At 40.9% G+C, this 22,185-nt stretch overlaps 1 protein-coding gene across 2 annotated transcripts; it reads right to left on the bottom strand.

The window, feature by feature from the left end:
* Nucleotides 1-2,759: 2,759 nt before the first annotated feature.
* Nucleotides 2,760-21,204, bottom strand: nsd2 (nuclear receptor binding SET domain protein 2). 2 transcript variants are annotated; one of them, XM_044375807.1, is made up of 22 exons: nucleotides 20,949-21,204; nucleotides 18,830-19,476; nucleotides 18,153-18,321; nucleotides 17,711-17,877; nucleotides 16,396-16,836; nucleotides 15,751-15,970; nucleotides 14,848-14,957; nucleotides 14,551-14,659; nucleotides 14,306-14,421; nucleotides 13,654-13,743; nucleotides 13,166-13,292; nucleotides 12,256-12,456; nucleotides 10,893-11,072; nucleotides 9,518-9,674; nucleotides 8,391-8,593; nucleotides 8,167-8,270; nucleotides 7,755-8,024; nucleotides 7,207-7,323; nucleotides 6,821-6,962; nucleotides 6,590-6,696; nucleotides 6,022-6,220; nucleotides 2,760-5,772 (listed from the first exon to the last, which is right to left on the bottom strand). In XM_044375807.1, the coding sequence occupies exons 2-22, from the start codon at nucleotides 19,445-19,447 to the stop codon at nucleotides 5,459-5,461; spliced, it is 4,161 nt and encodes a 1,386-aa protein (XP_044231742.1). In that variant the 5' UTR covers nucleotides 19,448-19,476; nucleotides 20,949-21,204; the 3' UTR covers nucleotides 2,760-5,458. The 2 variants fall into 2 exon arrangements, with proteins under 2 accessions (XP_044231742.1, XP_044231743.1); XM_044375808.1 differs by having other exon boundaries at nucleotides 17,711-17,874; nucleotides 20,949-21,202.
* Nucleotides 21,205-22,185: the final 981 nt, after the last annotated feature.

Raw genomic sequence — 22,185 nt, 5'->3', positions numbered from 1 at the left:
ATTTATCTTTAAAAAGGTTTATATTAGTGCTGAACCACATGGACAAAATTAATACAAAAATAATAATCACAGTATTATCTGCATTAATATGTTGTTATGTTTTTACCACAAGTAGTAAAAAGTTTAACTTTTTTTTTTTTTTCAAGAAAAAAACATTTTTAGTAAATGAAACCATTTTAAATTTAATTCAGGTAGAAAAAAGTTAAATTATCTGCACTTTAAGAGTGAGACTGTCTGGAAAAACATCTTCAACAGTCACCAAAATTTAAAAAAAAAAAAGACATACTTAACCCTTAGTAGTAGACAACTATCCAGCTGGTTTAAATACTGAGATTACGATAAGGTTGAAATAGGAATTTTGTTTTTTATTAACAAACCATTAACAGTTAACTTACTTTCCAGAAACAATGTCTCTTACTTTAGATTTCACAGGAGTCATTTCTACAGTAGAAAGTGTTTCCAGTAAATTATCCAGAGTAACAACGTTTTGAGCACCATGAATATTAAATTTACCTCTGCAGTTTTGGGATGAAAGCAGAATCTAAGAGGTTGATGTCACACAACTTTGGCATTTAAAACCCAAAAACTAAGCACAATGAAAAACCAGTTAGACTACGGGGAAAAAATATTGAAGTGAACTGATCCTTTAATGTTTGTGAGTTTCCTTAAATAGAAACAGAAGGAGTCAATTTAACTTGGCAGGAGTCTGTAATGTCGTCTGAGCATAACTCCAGGTCCTGAGTGAATTTTAAAAACTTCCAAGTCTAAAGGGTCAGTTCACCCAAAACGACACAAGAATCTCCCTTACCTCCAGACTAGCGGTATCTAACCATGCAGATGTTTCGGTTTTACGTGTCCAGGTTTTCAGATATCCGTCTCTGAGCACCACAAACCGTTAACTTCCATTCTACTGGGATGGTGGCGAACTTCAGAGGTGAATAAGTCAAAACCTGAGCAAATAAAACAAAGGTTAGATACCACAAGCAGCAACTGAGAACATGTTTGTGACTTGAACTGACCAGTTAATTTAAATGTCAGTTGGATTTCACGGATAAGGCTGCAATTTTCTTATTGCCGACAAATCTGTGCAGAGCCAAACCAACAACGAACTGATCTACTTACAAGTATTTTGTGTATCCAAAGCCTAATATATCTTATTTCTCTGTGTGGTAGACCTCCGTTGTTGTTCAAAAACTATTAAAAACACATCAGTGAGTCACACCGCTGCACTGGGTTACATGTTCCATCATCATGAATAGTATGATGACAGTAATTTGTTTAGAAACGGCTCCAAAGACTAATAGCAGCAATCACATTTTCAATCTCCAGAGAGTTGTTCTGTTTACAGCTTCACTAGCTTGTTGTGCTACATATTAAAACCTCTTGATTTCCTACTGAAGTTCTTTGATAAATTTACATCATGTATGACAAAGAAAAGCATTAATCATGATGGTTGAGAGCCTGAAACCATTACCACTAATAATTGCAGCTTTATACTACATCATAAATTACTCAAAGAACTTCAGTACAAAGTCAAGAGGTTTTACACAAGAAATTACTCTCCGCAGGACTGAAAACTTGATCCGTTATTCGTCTTTGGAGCCATTTCTAAACAAACGAACATGTCCAAACTCTTCATAATGAAGGAACATGTCACCCAGTGCAGCTGTGAGGCTCATTAATGTGTTTTTAATAGATTTTGGACAATAACGGAGGTCTACGGCACAGAGGAATAAGATATATCAGGCTTTGGATACTAACACAATACTTGTTGGTAGATCAGTTTGTTGTAGGTTTGGCTCTGCATGTGAGATTTGTTGGCAATAAGAAATGTAGAAAATCGCAGCCTTATCTTTTATCAATTAAAAACTGGATTTGCAAGCAAGTATAACAGGATCCAAACGTCCCAACACGATTCAGACCCGAGAAACCAGTTAAAAATAAGAAAAGCTTCGCAGAATAGTTGAAATCCTAGAATGTAGAGAAAATGAAATTTTTAAGAACTATTTAACGCTTCAAGGTGTTCTGGATGTGTGTGAAGTAAAATTAAAGATCAGTAATCAATATAAAAATCAATGTTGGACAATAACAAAACTCCAGGAGCGCGCAGGCAGTAGATGCATGTTCGACCACTTTTTATTGCACGATTCAACAGACATGAGATCCTGCACAAAAGTGTTTCAGCACTGCATCGAGAAGGAAAAAAATTTTAAACAAAAACATACAATGTCAGGAAAAAATTGTAAGATATTTACAATAGATGCATCACTATTACCACTTATACATTATGTACATATTAGTCTCTGGTTTACTATGACAGTAGTTACAGAATGAAAAAACCCCTACGCACACGTTACACTTCAGCTCTACAGGGAATTACAGTGCTTACAAAAATAACTGGCTGGACTACATTCGCTCAACACAAATCAAGGTTAGGATGAAAAATCGTTAACGTAGAAAGTCGAAAATACTTGTACGACACTCGCTGCAACACAGGACCGGACGTGTCCCATTCACGGGCCCTGGGAAAAACAAAAACACACACGAAAAGAAAAAAAAAGAAAGAAAAGAAAACAGAATGTGCAGTTGTAAAAAATAAAATTAAAAAAAAAAAAAAAAAAAACAGGCTCCGGTTTTGTCTGTACAACTCAAATCTGGTTTTTGGAATTATTTTACAGAGGAAGAGGAAAGATAGCAGATAGTGGCTTTAAGATAAAAATGGCCTGTTTGGACAGATTCAAGATGAAAAACAGTCCAACTTTTCTTTTCTTTTTTTTTTTAAACAAATATCAAATTTGAAATAAAAAAAAAAAACATAAGTAATATCTGCAGCTTCAATTTTGCTGGGACAAAATCCTAATACACCAAGAGAGAGTCGTGATATTAAAGGAATAGTTTAACTTTTGGGAAATACACTTTCTTACTAAGTTTCAGTTAGCTTAGCTTAGCTTAGCACAAAGACTAGCCCGGCTCTGTCCAAAGTAATAAAATCCGCCTAACAGCAGCTCTTAAATTCACTAATTAAAATGCTTTATCTCGTTTGTTTAATCTGCACAAAAACAAGTATAATGTATAATGACAAGTTGTGGTTTTACGGGATTGTCTGTGTCGAATTATCTCTTGGCGCTGCTGGTTGTAGCTTCACATGTACCGTACAAACATGACAGTTTCGATCTTCTCAAACTAACTCTTGGCAAGAAAGCAAGTTAAGTGCATTTCCCAAAAAAAAAAAAAAAAAAATCATCAACTTATCCTTTCACTCTTCAAAACTGGATTTGATGCAGGACAGCAGCAAAAAAAGAAGAGAGATTTAAATACAACGGATCCATTCAAACGCCGAATCTGAGAAGCGAGCAGATGATCACAGACGGAGCAAAATTGTGGCGTCTCCAAATTTACAAACTTGACGATGAGCTTTTTTTTTTTTTTCCTTCTTCTGTAATCTGTCATTTCACTGAGCCAATGGGAATTTAAGATGGTTTAAAAAGCTCCAAGTACGGTGGCCGTTTTAGGACATTTTAGCTGCAACAGCTCCGCTTTAACGGACTTTCAGGCTCACCGCTTTCAAACATTACGCACCGATTTCAAGTATATTAAAGTTATTTAACTGTATGATTATGATTCAAATATTACCATCAGGGAAAAATGATTAAAGAAAAATAAAATTCTGACGCACAAAATAATTGATTTTCTTCATTTTTTTTAGCACCAAGTTGGTTAAATCAGAGCACCTAATTTTGTCTGTGATGTTGACAGAACGCAGCATTACCATGAAGAAGCTCTTTCTCGTCAACTGATGATGATGATGATGATGAATATTCAAGTCTGACAGCGCACAGCTGAGTCTGACGAGCTGAGAATAAAATGTTCTAAGACGGCTGCCGTACTGGGGGGGGGGGGGGGGGGGGGGGTTTCTCAGCCCTCCTTATAACGCCTCATGTCAAAGTGAGAATATGAAAATAATCTGACAAGCTGTGAGCTGTTAGCCAGTGTTAGCCGTTAGCTTGCGTTAAAGCATTAATTAACAAGCAGGATTCAGTTTTGAGACTAAAAACCTCCTGAGGATTTAAAAAAAAAAAGTTGAGGTCTGTTTTCTTTTAAACCTCAGCTACAGATGAACTACTCAGTGAATTTGTTATTTAAAAAAAAAAAAAAAAAAAAAAAGGAAGGAAAAACCCGGCCGGTGACACTGAAAGGCCTCCCAGATTCCAAACAGCATGATGTGTATATTATACATAAATGTTTGTATCTCAGATGTTCAGATACTTCAGTGGAGAAATATAAACAGCACCGTAAGGTTAGGACTCAAAAAAAAAAAAAATGTTCAAGAGAAATCGCTCATGTTCCTTCATTTATCTGGTTCAGCAGAGCAGAGAGCACCGAACACCTTTAAAACCTCCCAGTAGTGTTTTTATGTCAGACGGCAGTTTAAAAAGCGCTCTCTTTCTTTTAATACTTTCTTTCTGTACTCCCTCGTTCTCTGGACAGGCAGGTAGATAAACGGTTTGTGGCGCCATCATTCAGCATGCTGGTATTTAAAAAAAAAAAAAAAAAAAAAAAAAAAATTGTTCAAATCTAGGAAGCTAAACTGAGCTAAAACAAAATAACAGGTTGTAAAATAGCAAACACATGTACATGTCTACAGTTAAATGTAACCTATGGCTACGAAAAAGAAGTAAAGAGGTCATCTGAGGCCTATCCATAGTGTCTTGGTGTTCAATATTACATCTCGCATATATATACTATATATAAAAATAAAAACAATCCATTTGGCAACCTGTTTGATGTCTTACACTATTCCAGTAATCATAATTTTGGTCTTTGATATACACATATATAGAAATAGCTATAAAACTCTGCTGTTCAAGATCATCTGTGTTGAGTGAGGGGCGGTGACTGAGCCGAGATTCAAGTTAGCGGACGGTGACGTGCCGCCGTCAGCCACGCGCTGCTCAGTTATACTGCCGTCTGGTTCAGTTTCTTTTCTGCAGAAACCAACTGGTTTCTTTTGTTATTCTAAAAAACAAAAAAAAAAACAAAACAAAACAAAAAAACAAAAGACAACAACAGAAATAAAAAAAGGCAGTTTGGTTGGTGGAAGAATGAGAATTGGAATCCGCTAGCCGAAGTTTCCTGACCTGCGCTCGCTCAGCTGCTTTGTGCTTTACCACAGATGGTTTCGCCTCAGTGCAGAAATAAAAAAACAAAAACCTGAAAAATGTTACAAAAGTAAAATATGAAAAGTTTGAGCGGCGAGCTAGAGGCCGTCGCTGAGCACGCGAGAGATCAGCAGCTTTCCCTGATGACTAAGATGTACAGTGCCTTGGTTTTTGTGATCTTGAAGACATTACACGGGGTTTATATTTGTTCATGAACGGGGGGGAAGCAGGTGTCAGAGTCTTTGTTTGGTCTTTTGGCTCTCTGAGGGGGGGGGGGGGGGGGGGGTCAAAGGTCACTGTTAGGCCTCTGCTGCTTTCCTCTTTGAGCCCTTGGTTTTGGCCTCGGCTCCTTCTGCCTTCCTGGAGCCTTTAGGAGGACGGCCGCCGACGGCAGTAGCCGCTGTCACTTTTGTTTCGGAGGTGTCGTCTTGATCCTGGTTGTCTGTTCCCTCCAGCTCGTCGTGCTCCTGGCAGCACGGCTGTCCCGTCGGGGGCCAGGGACGCAGCGCCCCGTCCTGGTGAGCCTTGCAGAAGGAGTTCGGGCAGAGCTGGCAGAAAGCCTCCGAGTTTTTCCCACAGACGTCACAGTGGTGCCAGGGGCAGTCCCAGCGGCCTGCGGGGAGCGACGACGGATGATACAGACACACAATTATTACAAAAATAAACACAAACGAACAAAAAATGCTAATCTGAGGTCAACTCACTATATAACAAGAGAGACAGAAACTGAAGATGTGATGCACCATGCAATAAAATAATATTAAAACATCAAAATTATTATATTTTCAATAAAAAAATAATTTAAAATCTACTATCGCTGTGTGCTGATACTCTGCAGCGTCGTGCTCCCGCCGTCTCTTACCGAAGGGTCTCTTGGTGAGGTTCAGGCAGGACAGGTGATAAGCTTTGGTGCAGGTCTTCTTGTCACAGAGCACCAGCTGCCCTCCGTCCCCGCAGCGGAAACACTCGTCCTCGGACTTCTTCTTTCCCTCAGCTCGCCTCTTTTTATACTTTCTCTTCAACCTTTTCCCTTTTGGGTCGGCTGTTTGGCCGTTTGAGTTCTGTGGAGAGAGAGAGAGACGCCAGGACGGTAACAGTCAGGACATTTCTTAATACTTTATTGTCAAACAACTACTCCACAAGGGGAACTAAAATGTAGAAATTTAGGGGGAAGAGATGCTTTAAAAGTAAACAGTCCCCCTGAATCCACTTGTATCACTATTTCTTTAATATAAAACACATTCATTATCATGTGATATGACTGTAATTAACTTTTTCACTCTCCATGAATATGTCTCACCACTTCTTTACCAGAAAGTCTTACACACTGCTGGAAACACCAACTCAGTCCCATAAAACCACAGAGGTATTAGGTATTAGTTGGTTTAATGTACATTTTTATATAAATTCTGATAAAAAAAGATGCTCACCTTCGGTCGATCACCAAGAAAACCGCTGCAGTTTGGGGCGCCGCAGCGACAGACGGTCTTCTCATTGCCGAGGCAGTCCAGGTTGTAGTTAAACGTCAGCTCAGTCCCTGTAATACACACAATGAACGATGAATGATATATGAATATATGAATGAAATACACAAATCTGCAAACAGAGCAGAACAAAAAGACCCGACGTGAATAAGAAACCTTGAAGCCTTGTTGTCTCACCTGCCGGGATGTCGCAGACGGCGAACAGACCGACCCGCGTGTCGCCGTTCACCGTCCACTTCTGCGTCTCACAGTTGGGCTGACAGCTGTGGTTCATGAAGCGAGAGTAGTTTCCCTTCGGACCAGCGTCGATGATTCGATCCTGAAAAATACAAGAAGGAAAACTAGCATTAACAGCTGATCTCCACGTCTGCGCTGAGCCGCACGTAGCCGCAGTCGTGTTTGTAGTATTGACTACTGTAACGTTACAGCCGTCTGTCGTGTAACATTCCCAATGCAATACTGCTTCATTGATCTAGCTCCCAGTAGAAATGGTACTGCTGCAGAGAAACAGCACCCCGACACACTGCGGAGCGAAAAACAACTCACTCCAGATGTGCACTAACCTTGTCAATCGTGAGCATGTAGAAGTCGGTGATGTTGTTCTCCTGGGCGTACTTGATCCTCGCCCTGCATTCCTCCTCGTCGATCAGCTCTCCGATGTACTCGTTCACAAACTCGCCCTGTTTGAGACACGACATCAGACCAGAGACTTGATATTAGGACCAGAACGATCCCCTCCAGCAGCCGATCCCCAGGGTTTTTCTAACAATCCAGACGCTTTTTAAATGGATCAGTATAAACTGCTTGCAGTAAAACATTACAACAGCTGCCAAAGTGCCTTTTTATAAGAGTTTAAAACATCAGCAGCGTTTCCTAATGTGCAGAATTTAAAGTGACAAACCACAGATGTGCAAAAAAACAAATAAAGAATCCAGAAATAACTGGTGAGACTGTAAAATCCAGTTCTGTTCATCCATAAAACACAACAGAGATGATTTGATCTTCATCTTTCTCTACGCTGATGACAGTAAAAACACCAACAGAGCCATTTTGACCTTTAAACGACGTGAATCTTGTATTTTTTTTCCCCCCTAAAAGCTTCTCTCCTCACCTTCTTGATGTCTCTCAGGGAGACGAGGCCCCAGCCTTTGCCGGCCGTCTTGATGATTTTGGTCTCCGGGTAGAGACGTTTGGTGAAGTCCTGGTTACAGCAGCGCTCGCCGCTGGGACACACCTGAGGGTGACACTCGTACTGCAGCATGCGGTTCAAACACTCGGACTCGAACCCGCACGGCCTCTCGTCCGTCGGCTTGCAGTTACACTTGGGGATCTCGAAAATGTCTGCGGTGTAGACCTGAACCCTCCCGTAAGGTTTGTTGACCTGAAAGAGGAGAAAACTGGGAATTAATGGATAGTGAAGCATTTTAAAGATCGTGCTCGACATCTGTGGAAAGGATAAAAATAACTGAAAGGTTCATCATGTAGTGAAAACTCTTCACAGTTAAGAAGAGTTAAATTCCCACCTTGATAAATTTATATGGAGGTGGTTTTCGGTTGTTCTCCTGCGCTTCCTTGGCCTCTCGTTTCAGTTTTATCTCCTTGAATCGAACTTCAGCCTCTAACAGAGCTGAGGAGAGGAACATGAAGTCTTATTAGATCCGTGAAAACATTCATTCACACGTTAAAGTTCAACGTCCAATGATTACGGGAATGATGAGCATTCCCAGGATGTAGTCCAGATCTTTACCATTCTTAAAGACTTTGCCGATGCCGGTCCTCTGGTGCTTGCTGCCCCGGTCTCCCTCCATGTAGGGAAACACTCGGCCCTGGTGAGTCCAGAAGTAGTCCTTGGAGCCGAAGAAGAAGACCGGAAACTCTCCGATCTCGTGGCGAAGGTGCTGGATGTTGGTGGGGATGTTTCTGGGGTGGTGAATCTCTGCGGGCCACCATCTGATGGGGGGAAACAAGACGAGGTCAAAACCTAGAATATGGCGCTAGAGGAAGTGCACCAGGCTTTGACTGAAGCCAATATGACACAGGGCCTTTCTCAAATTATACCAAGTTCAGATGTGGCAAGTTCGACTCAGGATGTAAAAACCTCTGAGGATGGGAGGACGCCGTGCCATCATTCTCAGGAGCTCAGCTTCAACACAACTACCTGAATTTACTGCGACAAAATCATCTCATTATTCAGTCTGTAATGTAGCTGTAATAAAATCCAAACTGTTGTGTAGCTTAATAAAATACAATGAAATTTAATATAGACTGATCTGTTCATTTTAATACATTTGTTGTGGTGATATGTGTACATATTGAGCATCAGAGGCAGCGCAAACATGAAGCTTCACTTTACATCCAGACAAACTAATGTGGCAGCTACAACTGAGACCAACATTTATCTTCTTAAGAGGAATTATATCATTATCAAAATGCTGCAGAGACATTAAAGCCAGCAGTAAATCACCAAAGAGCTTCACAGATCAGCTCATCAGATCATGACGACAGTCAGTCAGGAGGCTGGTCTCACCCGGCCAGCAGCTCCTCACATGTCCCAAAACATGCAGCAAATTTCCAAACAGGCGTCATTTGGATAAAATATTGACCACATATTGGGAATCTAAAAGGTTTCTCGCTTTTTAATAACAGCTTTTAGCTTGGATCAAAATCTCTGCCATCACTGCCAGTTAGTGCCAAATGCATTCTGGGATTCTTGGCTGCTCCGAGCTTCATCGGCCTTCAGCCAAGCAGTGGTGTAATTTCATCACTCAGTCAGTCACTCAGTTATGGACGTTGGCGTTTATAGGGCTGACCTCGCTGTTGCGGTGCAGCCAAACAGAAGCAGGAGCAGCAAGTAAAGACGCATCTTTCTCTCACCTGTATGTTCCCAGTTTGACCCAGATGATGTCTCTGTATTTGGGTTTCTTCCCAGCTCGGCAGTCGTTGCAGAACCAGCTCCCATCAGGCATAGCGATGTTCAAGCAGTCGGGGTGAAAAGCTGCCGGACAAGACTCACAGCAGAGCAGCTGCCCTCCTGCAACGTAAACGAAAAACCACTTTAGACAAGCATGTAAAACTTAAAGTTACAAGTAAGCAGCATTAAAGCTGACAAGTGAGCTGTAATTTACAGTTGTGCAAGAGCGATAAAAAAAAAAAAAAAAAAACAGCGTAAAAACACAAATGTTTAGTCTGATGAGCAGCCAATAAAGCTGCCGTGTACACACACTCGTTAATCAACTGAAACACTGCTGCTCTGTGTTTCATCAGTCCTGGGGGGGGGGAACCGACGCTGTGTCTCAGAGGCATTTCTGCTGAATTTTTGCATTAATGGCAAAATAAACAAAATCATCCAGCCAGCCAAGACTAAATCGCCGTCTTTCTGGGATTTAGTCATCTCGCACAAAGTCAGAACATTTACTCCCACGTGACAGTACAGCTGTTTCCACAAAACCGGCTGAGATTTTAACTGAAAAAATTGACACTCAGGAACTTCTGTAGTTCAGCGTTTCCTCTGTGATTTTCAGCAGCAGCAGCGGTGTGTGATTAATAGCTCAACACTCACCACCCTGCAGCTCTAGTGCAGGTGGTCGTGCCAAAATGATTTCCTCATTGCATGTTACAGAGATTAAAGAGATATTAATAATGTTTATGCTACACTTTGGTGTTCAAGAGGAACATTTGTAAAAACCTTTTAACATCATGTAATTCTCTTTCTGTGGAACTTCCACATCATATTAAAGCATCATATCATAGTGTTTGATAGAGTTGGACCACTCTGCCTGGAATAAAGACCAATTTCACTAACATAATAAAAAAATAAAACATTAATATCTAGGTGGGGAAAAAAGCTAGTGTGCATTTGAAAACAGCACACTGTCATAATTTTGAGTGTGACTTGTTTATGCTGTTCCTGAGGGTCAGGTATTATTGCCCTCAGTGTTCCTGACTGTCCAAAGCCAGAGAGTAAAGACATCTGGCGTGGATTGGGATCTGACATTCCTTATTGGGAAGCAACTCGGAGTCAACGTGTGCACAAGCAAAGAGACAAAAACAGGAATAAAAGGAAGCGATGTAGATGAAAATTTGAGCAAACCCCATCAACCTTTAAAACTACAGGTGAAGTCTGATTTAACAGCACAAAAGATCAACATTATTACCTGGCTTATTAATTAAGTAGACAAAAAAAAAAATCATCAGTTAAGGAATACTGGTGACTGCCCTCACTGTTGCTAAGAGAGGCGAAGTGTCAAACCTTTGGAGCAGACGAAGCACCAGCTGACGTTGACGTGGCTGTGGTGGCTGTAGCCCTTCTTGGCGTGGAAGTGGTTGGTGCAGATGATGGCGGTGTTGGTGATCATCTCGCTGCCCGCGGCAACGCACTGGTCGCCGACGTGATACGCGACGGGGCAGCGTAGGCAACGCATCAACCTCCCTGCGGCGCGGAGCCAAAGAGACGCCGGGTTAGACAGGTTTATATCAACCGGAGACCCAAGTGACTGAAGATATTTGTCAAACAGGAATGCCCTTGATTTATGTTATTGATTGGTTTGTTCAAAGGTCTAGTCATAGATTATGGATGTTTTTCCTTTCCTATCTGTCTCAAACTAGTAATAGTAACTAGTAACTAGTAAAGATGGTTGAGTACTTCAGTGGTCTCTTGTTTTCATAGTTTGACAGTCAGAAGTTGTCATTAGTCGTTTAAATTGGCTGCCAACCGTCAAAAAGGCAGGTCTTACCCAATATGAAGGGAAACACCAAAAAGGAAGAGAGAGAGAGAGGAGAGAAAGAAGAGAAAGGGAAGTGGTGTTCCTCTGATAGTGAGGGACTCTTCTGTTGAGACCATGATGGGTAATAAATGATCATCTTCATCCCTGAAATACTGTGTGTATTAACTCAAACCAACACTGAGCTCAGTGAGTTGACGAAACAAGAAGAAGAGGACCAGAGTCAGTCAGCCAGACCTTCCACCAAAACAGGGCTTAGCGGTAATTAATTTAATCTCCAAGACCTGATAACTTATTTAACCAGCAGAACCTGTGCCGTTAAAATGCTAACTGCATGAAATCTTGTAATATCATGATGTCACAAGCATCTCAGTCAGAGAAAACAAGAAGATAGTGTCTTTGTAGAGTCCAAAAGTTTCAGAACATAGTTTGTTTTCTCGCTGCAGCCTGAAATCAACATTCATTCATGTAGTTTTTCTTACATTTCATGCTTTTAACTGAGGTTTAAATTATGTTTCATGACCAAAAAAAAACAACAGTACTACTACAGTACTATTCACAGCTTTTCTTGAAAACGATACTACCGCAACATCCTTTTCTCTTTTTCCACTTAAGTATCTGAAACTCCATTCTGAAACTCTTAACATATATCATGATGCCGCTGACTGATAAGGCTGGTGCATTTCCTTGACAGTTATTAAAATGGACAGTTGACAGTTGAAACATGTCTCTCCCACACAGCTTTAAAAACAGCAGTAAAATTCCCTCATCTGGTCTCCAGAAATGAACAATTTAAGTGCAACATCCTGTATATAAATGACGTAAATATGAAAATTCTCAAGACTTCACTGAACTCAAGTATCAGGACAGGTGTGATCCTTTACGACTCACCCTTGGAGGACTTGTGCTTGGTGCGGCAGCCGTAGTGGCAGCTCAGGCAGGTGTGGAGCGGGCAGCGGAAGCCCTTGTTGTCGAACACGGTGAGGGGGCTGAGGCGGACGCACGCTTCGTGGTAAAATTTGCCGCAGTGCGGGACGTGACAGCGACGCACCTCGCCCTCCGACTGCTTACAGGTGAAACACGAGTGAACTCCTGAAAGAAAGACAGTAATTAATTAAGAAAACCTCAGTTACTACGATCATCCCTCCCTGTTCCACTCCAACCACTGACTATCCACAGTAATATATGTTTATTAATAAAGTTATAAATAAAGTTTACTATATGCACATGTGGCTATAAGGGTGCAGAACAGTCGTATCTTTTCCACAATAACATCAGGAGTCACAAGTAATAAACAACATTATCTAGTTTCAGCCACTAAAATAAAAATATTTCTGTAGGGCTGCAACTAACGAGTACTTTCATCATCTATTAATCTGCAGTTTTTTTCTCCTCAATGAATTAATTAATTGTTTTTGCCATACAATGTCAGAAAACAGCGACCAACCAACAACCCAAATATGTTTAAATTACTGTCAGAGGGCTAAAGAAACCAGAAAATATTCACATTTAAGAAGCTGGAATCAGAGAATTTGGGGATTTTCTTTATAAAAAAAATGACTCAAAACAAAGAATCAATTATGAAAATAGTTGGCTTCTGATTGTTTAATTGACTAATCGTTGCAGCTCTAATTTGCTCCAATTCATAAAATCTGAATTTGAATAAACACCTTTGTGATTTTAACTGTTGGCCAGAGAAAAAAGACAATTTTCAGACTTTCAAACAAGATTTTTTTTTTATAGAATTATTCATCAATTAGAGTTTTAAATATCAGTCATTAAAAGTAAGTATTATCCTCACCTGTGCTGCACTCCTGACACAGCAGCTTATCTTCAGGTTTGAGGGACGGACCCAAACAGTTGAGATGAAACATCCCACAACACTGGCCTTCACAGGGCACCAAGTCCTCACCGGCCTGCTCACACACCTGTAGGAAACACACACACACACACACACACACACAGATCGACACACGCAGAGATTTAGACGTTTCAGTGCGTGTGACGAGAATAAAAGATCAGAGGATAACATGGAAATCAGGAGAGTCGTTATGAAAGTGGGAGTGAGCTGTAAATATAACTATATTCCCCAGTTGATTACATAAAGACGGAGAACTGTGTCATCCAGCGTGTTTGTTTATACAAAGAACTTCATCCTGCTCAACAGTATTTTTATTTAGAAGAATGTGAAGCAGCGTTTCTCCAGGAAATGTCCTACTTTTTTTTTCTTTTTTTTTTTTTAAAGGGGAATTTATAGTTTCATTTCAAAATAAGAGCGGACAGACCCACCTGGCAGACAAACTCTTTCTTTCGTTCACCCTTCTTTATCCCGTCCAAACTGTCACTTGGAGAATCAGGACGTCCTTCGCTCCCAGAACCCTGCAGAAAACAATCCTTAACACTTCTGTACACAATTCACACTTCGAAGAACGTAATTACCAAGTCCACTTATTAATTAATCTGCTAATTAACAACTGATATACGTGACTTTATTCCTTGAGGAGTTCAGCTCGCCAAGTACAAAACAGACGAGATTGATTATTACTGCTTAAAGCTTCTCAGTTATTATTTCATACTTGCACATAATTCTTGGGGGAAAAAATTCAAAGGATCCTTTATTTTTTTAATTTTATATGTTTGTTAAATAAAGAATAATTAATTAAACAAAGAATATTTGATATGTATAGTTATCAGCTTTTTAAGCCTTAAATACCAATACAGGCCTCAAAAATCCAGTTTCATTCAGGCTGTAGTGTAATTACAGTTAACACCATCTAACTTGTACTTACTGGCTATTAATACCAGGAAAATAATGATTTAACCTGTTTATCACTGTGTATTATCATTAAATGCACACCAACGCATACTTAAATTGTTTAGGGAAAAAAACAAACTCTACAAAACAAATCTCGGGTGAATCTAAGGTTACTCTCTGTCTAACCTCAGGCTCAGGACACGGGGAGGACCGCCTCTTCTTTGCCTTGGAGGGCGTAACCTGGTTCTCTCCATCCTGTTTCCTTTTCCACCTACGCTTTGGTTTCTCTGCGTCTTGGTCATCTGTTTAAAAACAAAAAAAAAAAAAAAGAAGAGCGATGAGTCAAAGATCAAAGCTGTAGATAATAATCAAGAGGTTTCAAGTGTGACCAGAAATGGTGATCAAATACAGAGTGTGATATGATGGTTTACCAGTAAGGGGAGCTTTTGACTTTTTCAGTCGCTTCTTGGTTTCTTTTACGTCTTTGTCGGTTTTCTTCCTTCTTCTCTGCTTTTTATCTGTTCCCTCTGAAGTTGAGGCCTGAGAGAGTTTGAACAAGAAAATCAAGGTTTTATTCCGAGTGTTTCGTGGACATTTCGGGGGGAATCTTATTGAATCAACCATCTCTTTTTGTAAGGAATTTATTTCTTCAATGTCATTACTTTTACTATGTAATAATAGGTGCAGTTATACTTCTTAAATGACATCACAGCGGAGAGAAAACTCACCTGTTTTTCAGCATTTTTATTTGTTTTACGTCTCTTTTTGGGCTGCTGCTCTTTGTCTGCTGAAGCGTCCGTCAGCGGCCTTTTGGACGTCTTCTTCCGCTCCCTCTTGACTACAAGACAAAAAGTGTTAAAATGGTCTATCGTCTGAGTTAATTATCTGCTGGTTAGAAAAAGGAAATGTTTAAGCTGCTTTTAGAGTAGTTTGAGGATTCAGTGAAAAAACGTCTGTGCTAACTGAGCTAAAGAAAAATATTAAAAAGACCAAAAATAAACTCAGCGTAAGGAATGACGCCATCTCTTTTGTCTGTGTTTTGGAAGGTATTACTTTAAAATTTACTGCGACTGACTCACCTGAGGAATCAGTCCGCTCAGTCTTTCCTCTACATTTTCTTCAGTTTGTCAACAATGACAACAAAAGACTCTTTTCAAGTTACATTAATTTAACAAAGCTGTTTGTATGTTTCTGCAGATTAACTATAAAAAAAGGGTCAAATTATGAGCACTAGTTACAAGTATCAGCATGCAATTGCCATTAAATTGTGTTTTCTAAGTGATTATCTGTCTAAATGGGATTTTAGTGTCATGTGACAACATAAAAAAAAGCAATGCACAACTTTTTCAGAGCATTTTGGATAAGTTCTCTGCTTTCTAAGCGTCACTGCTATCAACACAGACTCTCTCTGCACAGACGACTACAATAAGACAGGAAATTCTAAAATACACTGGCAACATTAACTGATAATTCCACAATAACCCGACCACTTCGCTATTTTACTAGCCACATATGGTCATTTGAAGCAGCATATTCCACAGCTCTGGTAAAAACACAGCAGTCACTGCCAGATTTAAAGTAGCGCTTGGCCAGTGTTGACCTCGCTGCCTGAGGTTCAACTTTCAACCAACCTGGAACTGAAACTGGAAGTGAGACTGGCTCCAAGATATTGTCATTCAAAGAATCGATCTTTGTTTTCCTTTTATTCGCAGGGTCGGAGGCGTTGTCCGTTGGAGGTTTTTTCCTTCTCCTCACGGTCTTTGTGGGTGACTGAGCCTGTTTCGGTCGTCTCTTTTTCTTCGGAGGAACGACTGATTCGGCTGGTATATCTGGTGCAGAAGTGGCGGGATCCTACAAAGAAAACAACACAATGCATTTAAAATGAAGCTATCTAAAGTCATAGGGATTTTTAAGGTTACAAATATGACCAATGTATTTGTTTTGGGACCCTGATAAGATATCTCCATTCCAAAATCCTCTTATTTTCACATCTCAATTTCTTCATTTAATTTACAAATTGTAGTTGACACTCAAAAGTTGACATGTACATTTAGTGACGGGTCAATAACCTGTAATCATGGAAACTACTCAGTGGTGTTTTTGTTGTATTTCAGAGCTTTTCAAGACTTACAATTAATTAGAAATACAATTAACATTCTTAAGTTTCCCGTAGGGTTCCTACACTGGTTTGTAAAGGATGAAAACAAACAAACAGACAAAAAAACTACATATTATTCATGTCACAACCCTTACTAATACATTTCTGTGTGTTTTACCTGTGAGGCTGACTGCAGTTGAAACATTTCTTTGGAAGAAACTGTGTCGTTTATGTCCTTTTTCGATAAGGAATTGTTTAGATGGCTCTTGCCCTCTTTCTGCCATTCTCCCATTTTGAGTTTTGTTCTGGGTACTTGTGTCTTTTTTCCTGCTGAAGTGCTGTCTTGGGACTGAGGGGCTGCCGTGGGCTCACCGGCAGGGCCCGACAGCGTCAAGGGGAGCTCCGGGCTGAGCCGTGACTCCGTCTCCTGATCCGTCTCGCTGCCCGGTTCGGGCACCAACTTTTCCAGGATGTGGGGGTTCAGATGAGGCCCGTCGTCATCGTACAGATATGTGAAGTTTGTCATGCGCTCATCCAGCGACATGCTGAGGGCCTCCTTAGCCTGAATGATGCCCATGTTCCACTGAGCCTGGAGTTTACGGGGCACGGAGGGAGCGGTCTGCGTGACACAACGAGAGAGCAGCTAGTTTATATGAAGAGTCAGAAAAGACACGATACAGTAGTGATGTTTTCAACCAAAGAATGTCTGTTGCTACAAAGAAACAGACATGAATAAAACACTTATTTTCACACTGTGGGCAATACAAAAGATTGTGCACTTGATTAGCTGCATGTGTGCGTGTGCATGAGCAGACTTGGTGGTAAATGCAGCCAGATTGTTACTCGGTTTAGAAAAAGGCGTAAAGATAAGACTAAACTGGCTGATATTATAGTTGGACTTGAAAACAAAACCAATAGAATGCATTTGCAGAAGTGCTGCAACAATTAGTTGCCAACTATTTTGATGATTGATTTACCATTTTGAGTCTTTTTTTTTTTAAGGAGGAAAAAAAAAAAGTTAAAATTCTCTGATTCCAGCTTCTCAAATATGAATATCTTCTGCTTTCTTTAATCCTCTGTGGCAGCAAACTGATATATTTTTGGGTTGTGGACAAAACAAGACATTTGAAGACGTCATCTTGGGATCTAAGTCGACATTTTTCACCATTTTCTGACATTTTATGGACCAAACAACTACTTGATTAATCAAGAATATAATCTACAGATTAATTGATAATGAAAATAATCATTAGTTGCAGCCTTAATTTGCAATCTATATCCTGGCATTTACTTGCAAAACATTGACGGATTTTCTGTTTGGAATAAACTTGATAACATTTCACCATCTAATTGACTAGAGGGAACCTTGTATAAAACATTTTAAGGAAGTTTATGTTTTAATGTTGCAAGGACTTTTGAGCAAAGTCTTTCTGAGCAACAGCACACCACATCCTCTACGCAGGGGCATCACATCGGAGAAGAAACTGATTTACCTTTTTGTGGATGACACGGGAGGCTGGTTGTTTGTTGGCCTGGCTAAGCTCCTGGTATTGATCCTCCCCAGTAAAGGACACAATGTTCTTCTCAAAGATGTAGCCTCTCTCAGGGGCATCTCCAAAATACTGCACATGGTAAAAGAGGCCCGACCTGCTGTTTGCTGCTAAAACAAAGGTCAATAACAATGGTTATAACTAAAGTAGTTAAGAGACCATATTTCTCCACCTATTAACTTAGTGTTTACAACACACTGTTTGAGTCCAAGTCACTCAACCAAGGATGCAGGTGGTAGACAGTGTAAGGGCTAGAAAAGAACCAGTTCATGCAACATATCGTTCGTCCACGTTAGAAAGAAGAAGCATTTATGGCTGAGGTTTCCAAAACTGTTTAACCATTCGACAAGCAGTTCTGATGGAATATAATGGCGCCTTAACTCACCTTTCTGCTTCTGTTTGATGTGATTGTTGAGTTCTGGGTCCATGGTCACAATGCAAGGCCACCAGGGGTATCCTGACACCTTGGTCCAAACCACATCACCGACGGAGAAACGGATCAGCAGCGGAGACACTTCCGTGATCTCCTTTGTCAACTCTGGGATGAGATCAAGCTAGAAAAGAGAAATCAGTTAATCAATAGACAAAAATAGACACTGATTAGGGCTCTGAACACTTGTACCTTCCTAAAACCAATGTCTTTACATACACATATGAATCGCTACAAGTGGTTTACACCTTTAACTATTAGTTAATCATATACATACAATACTTTGTATGGGCAAAGTCTTTACCTTGGGGTTTAAAGACTATTGACTTTGCATGCTTTCAAAGCCTACGTGGAAATCTTGTTTTACATTTAGCATTATATTCCCCCAGGTGTATGACCAAAAATTTGAATGTCAACAGAACAAACATATCTGTCATTATAACAAAGTCAACATTCACTATGTATTCAACTGTCCACAGGAAGCCTTCTACTGTTTGCTCACATTTGTATGTATGGTCCTTTTGTCTTAACACCATCTGTCAGCATAACTGTAACTGTTATTGTGTTGATGTTTGTCTTTAAAGCAACATTGGCACAACATATTGCAGTAAAAGTAGAGATAAAAGAAAAACCTCGTCTGCTGCTGCTCCAGCTCCCTCTACAGTAAATGTGTGGTCAAGTGACTCCACAGGGGTGGCCGAGGGACTGAGGCTTGATTGAGGTTTTGGTTTGTTAGGTCTCCCCCTCCTTTTCTTCACATCCTGTCTCTCAGGTCCAGATATTATACCTTCAGTGGCCGTGGACAGACTGGTCCCGCTGGCACAGCATGGCTCAAACAGTGGCTGCTTGACCACCTGGGGTATCATCACCTTCAGCTCAGGTTCAGGTTCAGTATGCGGAGTGCAATTGTGCTGATGGGTGCCATTCGTAGCGGGGGCTTCAGCGCCCTTAAGCATAGGTGGCTCCGGAGCACAAAGCTTGGGCAGCGCGTCTTGGTCCCCGTTCAGCACACGGGAGGTGAGGTCTTTGAGCCTCTCGTGGTTGTTATGACTGTGGCCAGCCATCTTCTGCAGGACACCGTCTTGTAGTGTGGCGGCCAGCTGGGCAGCAGCTTTGTCCATTAGCAGAGCGGGATCACTGCCCATGTCCCCTCGACCTTTCCGTACACTAAGGGACTCTGGCGGCTGCTTCATGCTTATGGGGTTGGCTGGTTCAGGCATCGAAGGCAGGGAGCTACCTTTGCTGTCCATCCCATCTAACCCCCTCCAGGCTCACTGAGCTACAGGACAGGGAACACACAGAAACTCATTTCACAGGTTCAATCAGAAAACACTGGCTACATCATGCATTCAGTTTTTGGTGCTCATCCCTCTGGCAAATTGTAAAATGGCATTCTGGGATATGAATCCTATGAGCATATCGTTACACATTTCACAAAATGGCACTCATTTGCTCCAGCGGAGCATGAACAGAAAGCTTGGAGGCGACAGAGAAAACTGCACCTGTCACGGAATGTTCTAGCAGCGTAGTTTTGAGTGTTTTTTGGTAAGAAAGTCGACTAGATTGACCATAAGTCTGAAGCAACGATATCTCTGTGCATAGCAACTGAATACTAAAGCCTCAATGAAATCCACCCCAGTACGATGATCTACAACTCATGTGAACGAGGTCAAGCCAAACCCATTCTTTATTACATCCATGCATGCGAACAAAAACCAATGGGCGGGCGGAAAACCTCTTACCGCGACAATTTCCAAGTTGGCTCTCTCCTGGAAAAAAAAGACTAGCTAGCTGCTAGCTGCAGTCTATGGCAAAGCGGTCTGGAGAAGGCAGGAGGCAGAAGGCAGGAGGCCGGCTGCAGGCTCCACCGCATGCAGCGAATGCCCAATGAGTGGGTGGCTCGCTGTGCCGCGTAACCACCGCATCACCGGCTAGAAATGCCGCGGAAATGGAAGCAGCTGACAAGTTGGTGCAACGCTAATGGAGTGCGAATAAATGCTGGAATTAAATGTATCCCTGCTCAGTTAAAAGCTAACGTTACATTATGGGTTAAATTACAAGGTTACGATAGTCATGTTAGTCGTAATATGACGACAAATCGGCAGATATTGTTACAGTAACGCAAGTGTTTTAACAATCGCTCCGAAGTATTAACCTAACATTAAGGTGTCCTGCTGGCCATCGTAATATACCGACTCTAGCTAGCGTTTGCCACATCACATCATGCATGAAACGGGCTCCGACTATAATCTGAAGCGGAAGCCACGATGCGGGAATCTAATGGATCCCAGCCATGGACAGGCGGCCAAACATTATCCCGTACCGAACAACCGCATCTCTGTCAGCGCTACACACAGCCAGCCATTAACCGCATTCCAGCAAATAGACAAAGCCGCCACCCGAAAGCTAAATGCCGTTAACTGACTTGCTACTCAACTGAGATTCACGTTAAATACGCCGATAAATAAATGAGGACACAATTGGACGATTGCGGTTGTTTATTTGAAGTGTTCTGCTATTGTTTCATTGATATACTGAATTTGTAGGCGCCATGACAGCTCGGTTTCAAAAATGCTAGCCGCGCTAGCCGAAGCTAACCAGCGCACCATTGAAACCAATGCAAACTGCTCATACAAGCAGCTAGCATACTAGCAGGTCCCCTCTCACTAAAATGGATGGTCGGCCCGAACAAATGCCGGCTAATATCCCCAGTGCTGACAATAACATGAAAGACAGGTTCTTTCTAGTTACCTGTTGGATCTCCTCTCGGTCGTTAAAGGGAAAAAATGCCCGAAAACATCCCGCAAAGCGAAGGATTTCATTCAAGTCGAGTCGACAGCTTATGGGCAACTCAAACTCTGAGGCCAACCAGCGCGAAAAATACTCACTTCCGATTGGTCGGGAGCCGAGAGGGGATCCAACCGGTCCTTTCAAAAAACCAACCGTAGGAAGTAGCTGACCCCGGTGTGTCCCGTCTGTTTTCACATCACTCAACAGCGTTTAGATTTAGACAGTGGTGGAATAAGTTATCAGAGCCTTTACCTGAGTAAAAGTACCAATACAGCAATGTAAAAATACCCCATTACAAGCAAAAGCCCTGTATGAACAGAAGTACATAAGTATTATGATGTAGTTGGTGTAGCTAAAGTATTGCAGTAAAAGTAGTGGTTTGGTCTCTCTGACTGATATATTATTGTATATGACATAATTAGATTATTCATACTGAAGCATCAGTGTATAAGCAGCATGTTACTGTTGTAGCTGCTGGAGGTGGAGCTAGTTTCAACTACTTTATATAGAGTTAGCTAGTTCAGTCCAGTGGTTCCCATACTAGGGGTCGGGCCCCTCTGAAGGGTTACCAGATAAATCTGAGGGGTCATGAGATGATTGATGGGAGAGGAAGTTCTGATACACACATCTGTTTTCAGTTTTTTGGACTTTTGCTCTAATTTTTGATTTTTGGCGAAATATTGGATCATTTGAACATTTATTGAAATGAAACCATTTGAGAAGTTTAGAGGGAAAAATCACTATTTGGTGGAGCTGTTAACAACTCATAGACATCTGAAATGTGACCCCAACTACGCACTGCTTTTTGTAAGAGGTCAAAAGCATAAAGCGGAAATACTCAAGCAAAGTACAAGTGCCTCAATTTTGCAAAGTACTGTTGGGTTGATTTGCCAAGTTTCCTTTCAAAGATTGGCCTTCTGACCTTTTATCCAGTTATTCAGTGGAAATGCGAATTGATGTTGAGAAAAGGCAGGCTGTATTTTGGCAGAATGTTTATTTTTACTTTCCATATTTTACTGTTTCAACTGTGATTATGATGTTATAAGGGGAAATAGATTCTTACAGGGAAACAAAATGTGCATTTAAATGTAACTTAATAGTTAGATGGTGTATTACTTACAGTCCATTTACATTATTGTTGTGAGAAACAAATACATTTAGTGACTGTAAGCACTAACAATAAAAAGGGATCTCCAAA

The sequence above is a fragment of the Thunnus albacares genome, chromosome 15 (assembly GCF_914725855.1).
Source record: "Thunnus albacares chromosome 15, fThuAlb1.1, whole genome shotgun sequence".
In the NCBI taxonomy this organism is placed as follows: Eukaryota; Metazoa; Chordata; class Actinopteri; order Scombriformes; family Scombridae; genus Thunnus; species Thunnus albacares.
This window is presented reverse-complemented; position numbering and strand designations above follow the sequence as displayed.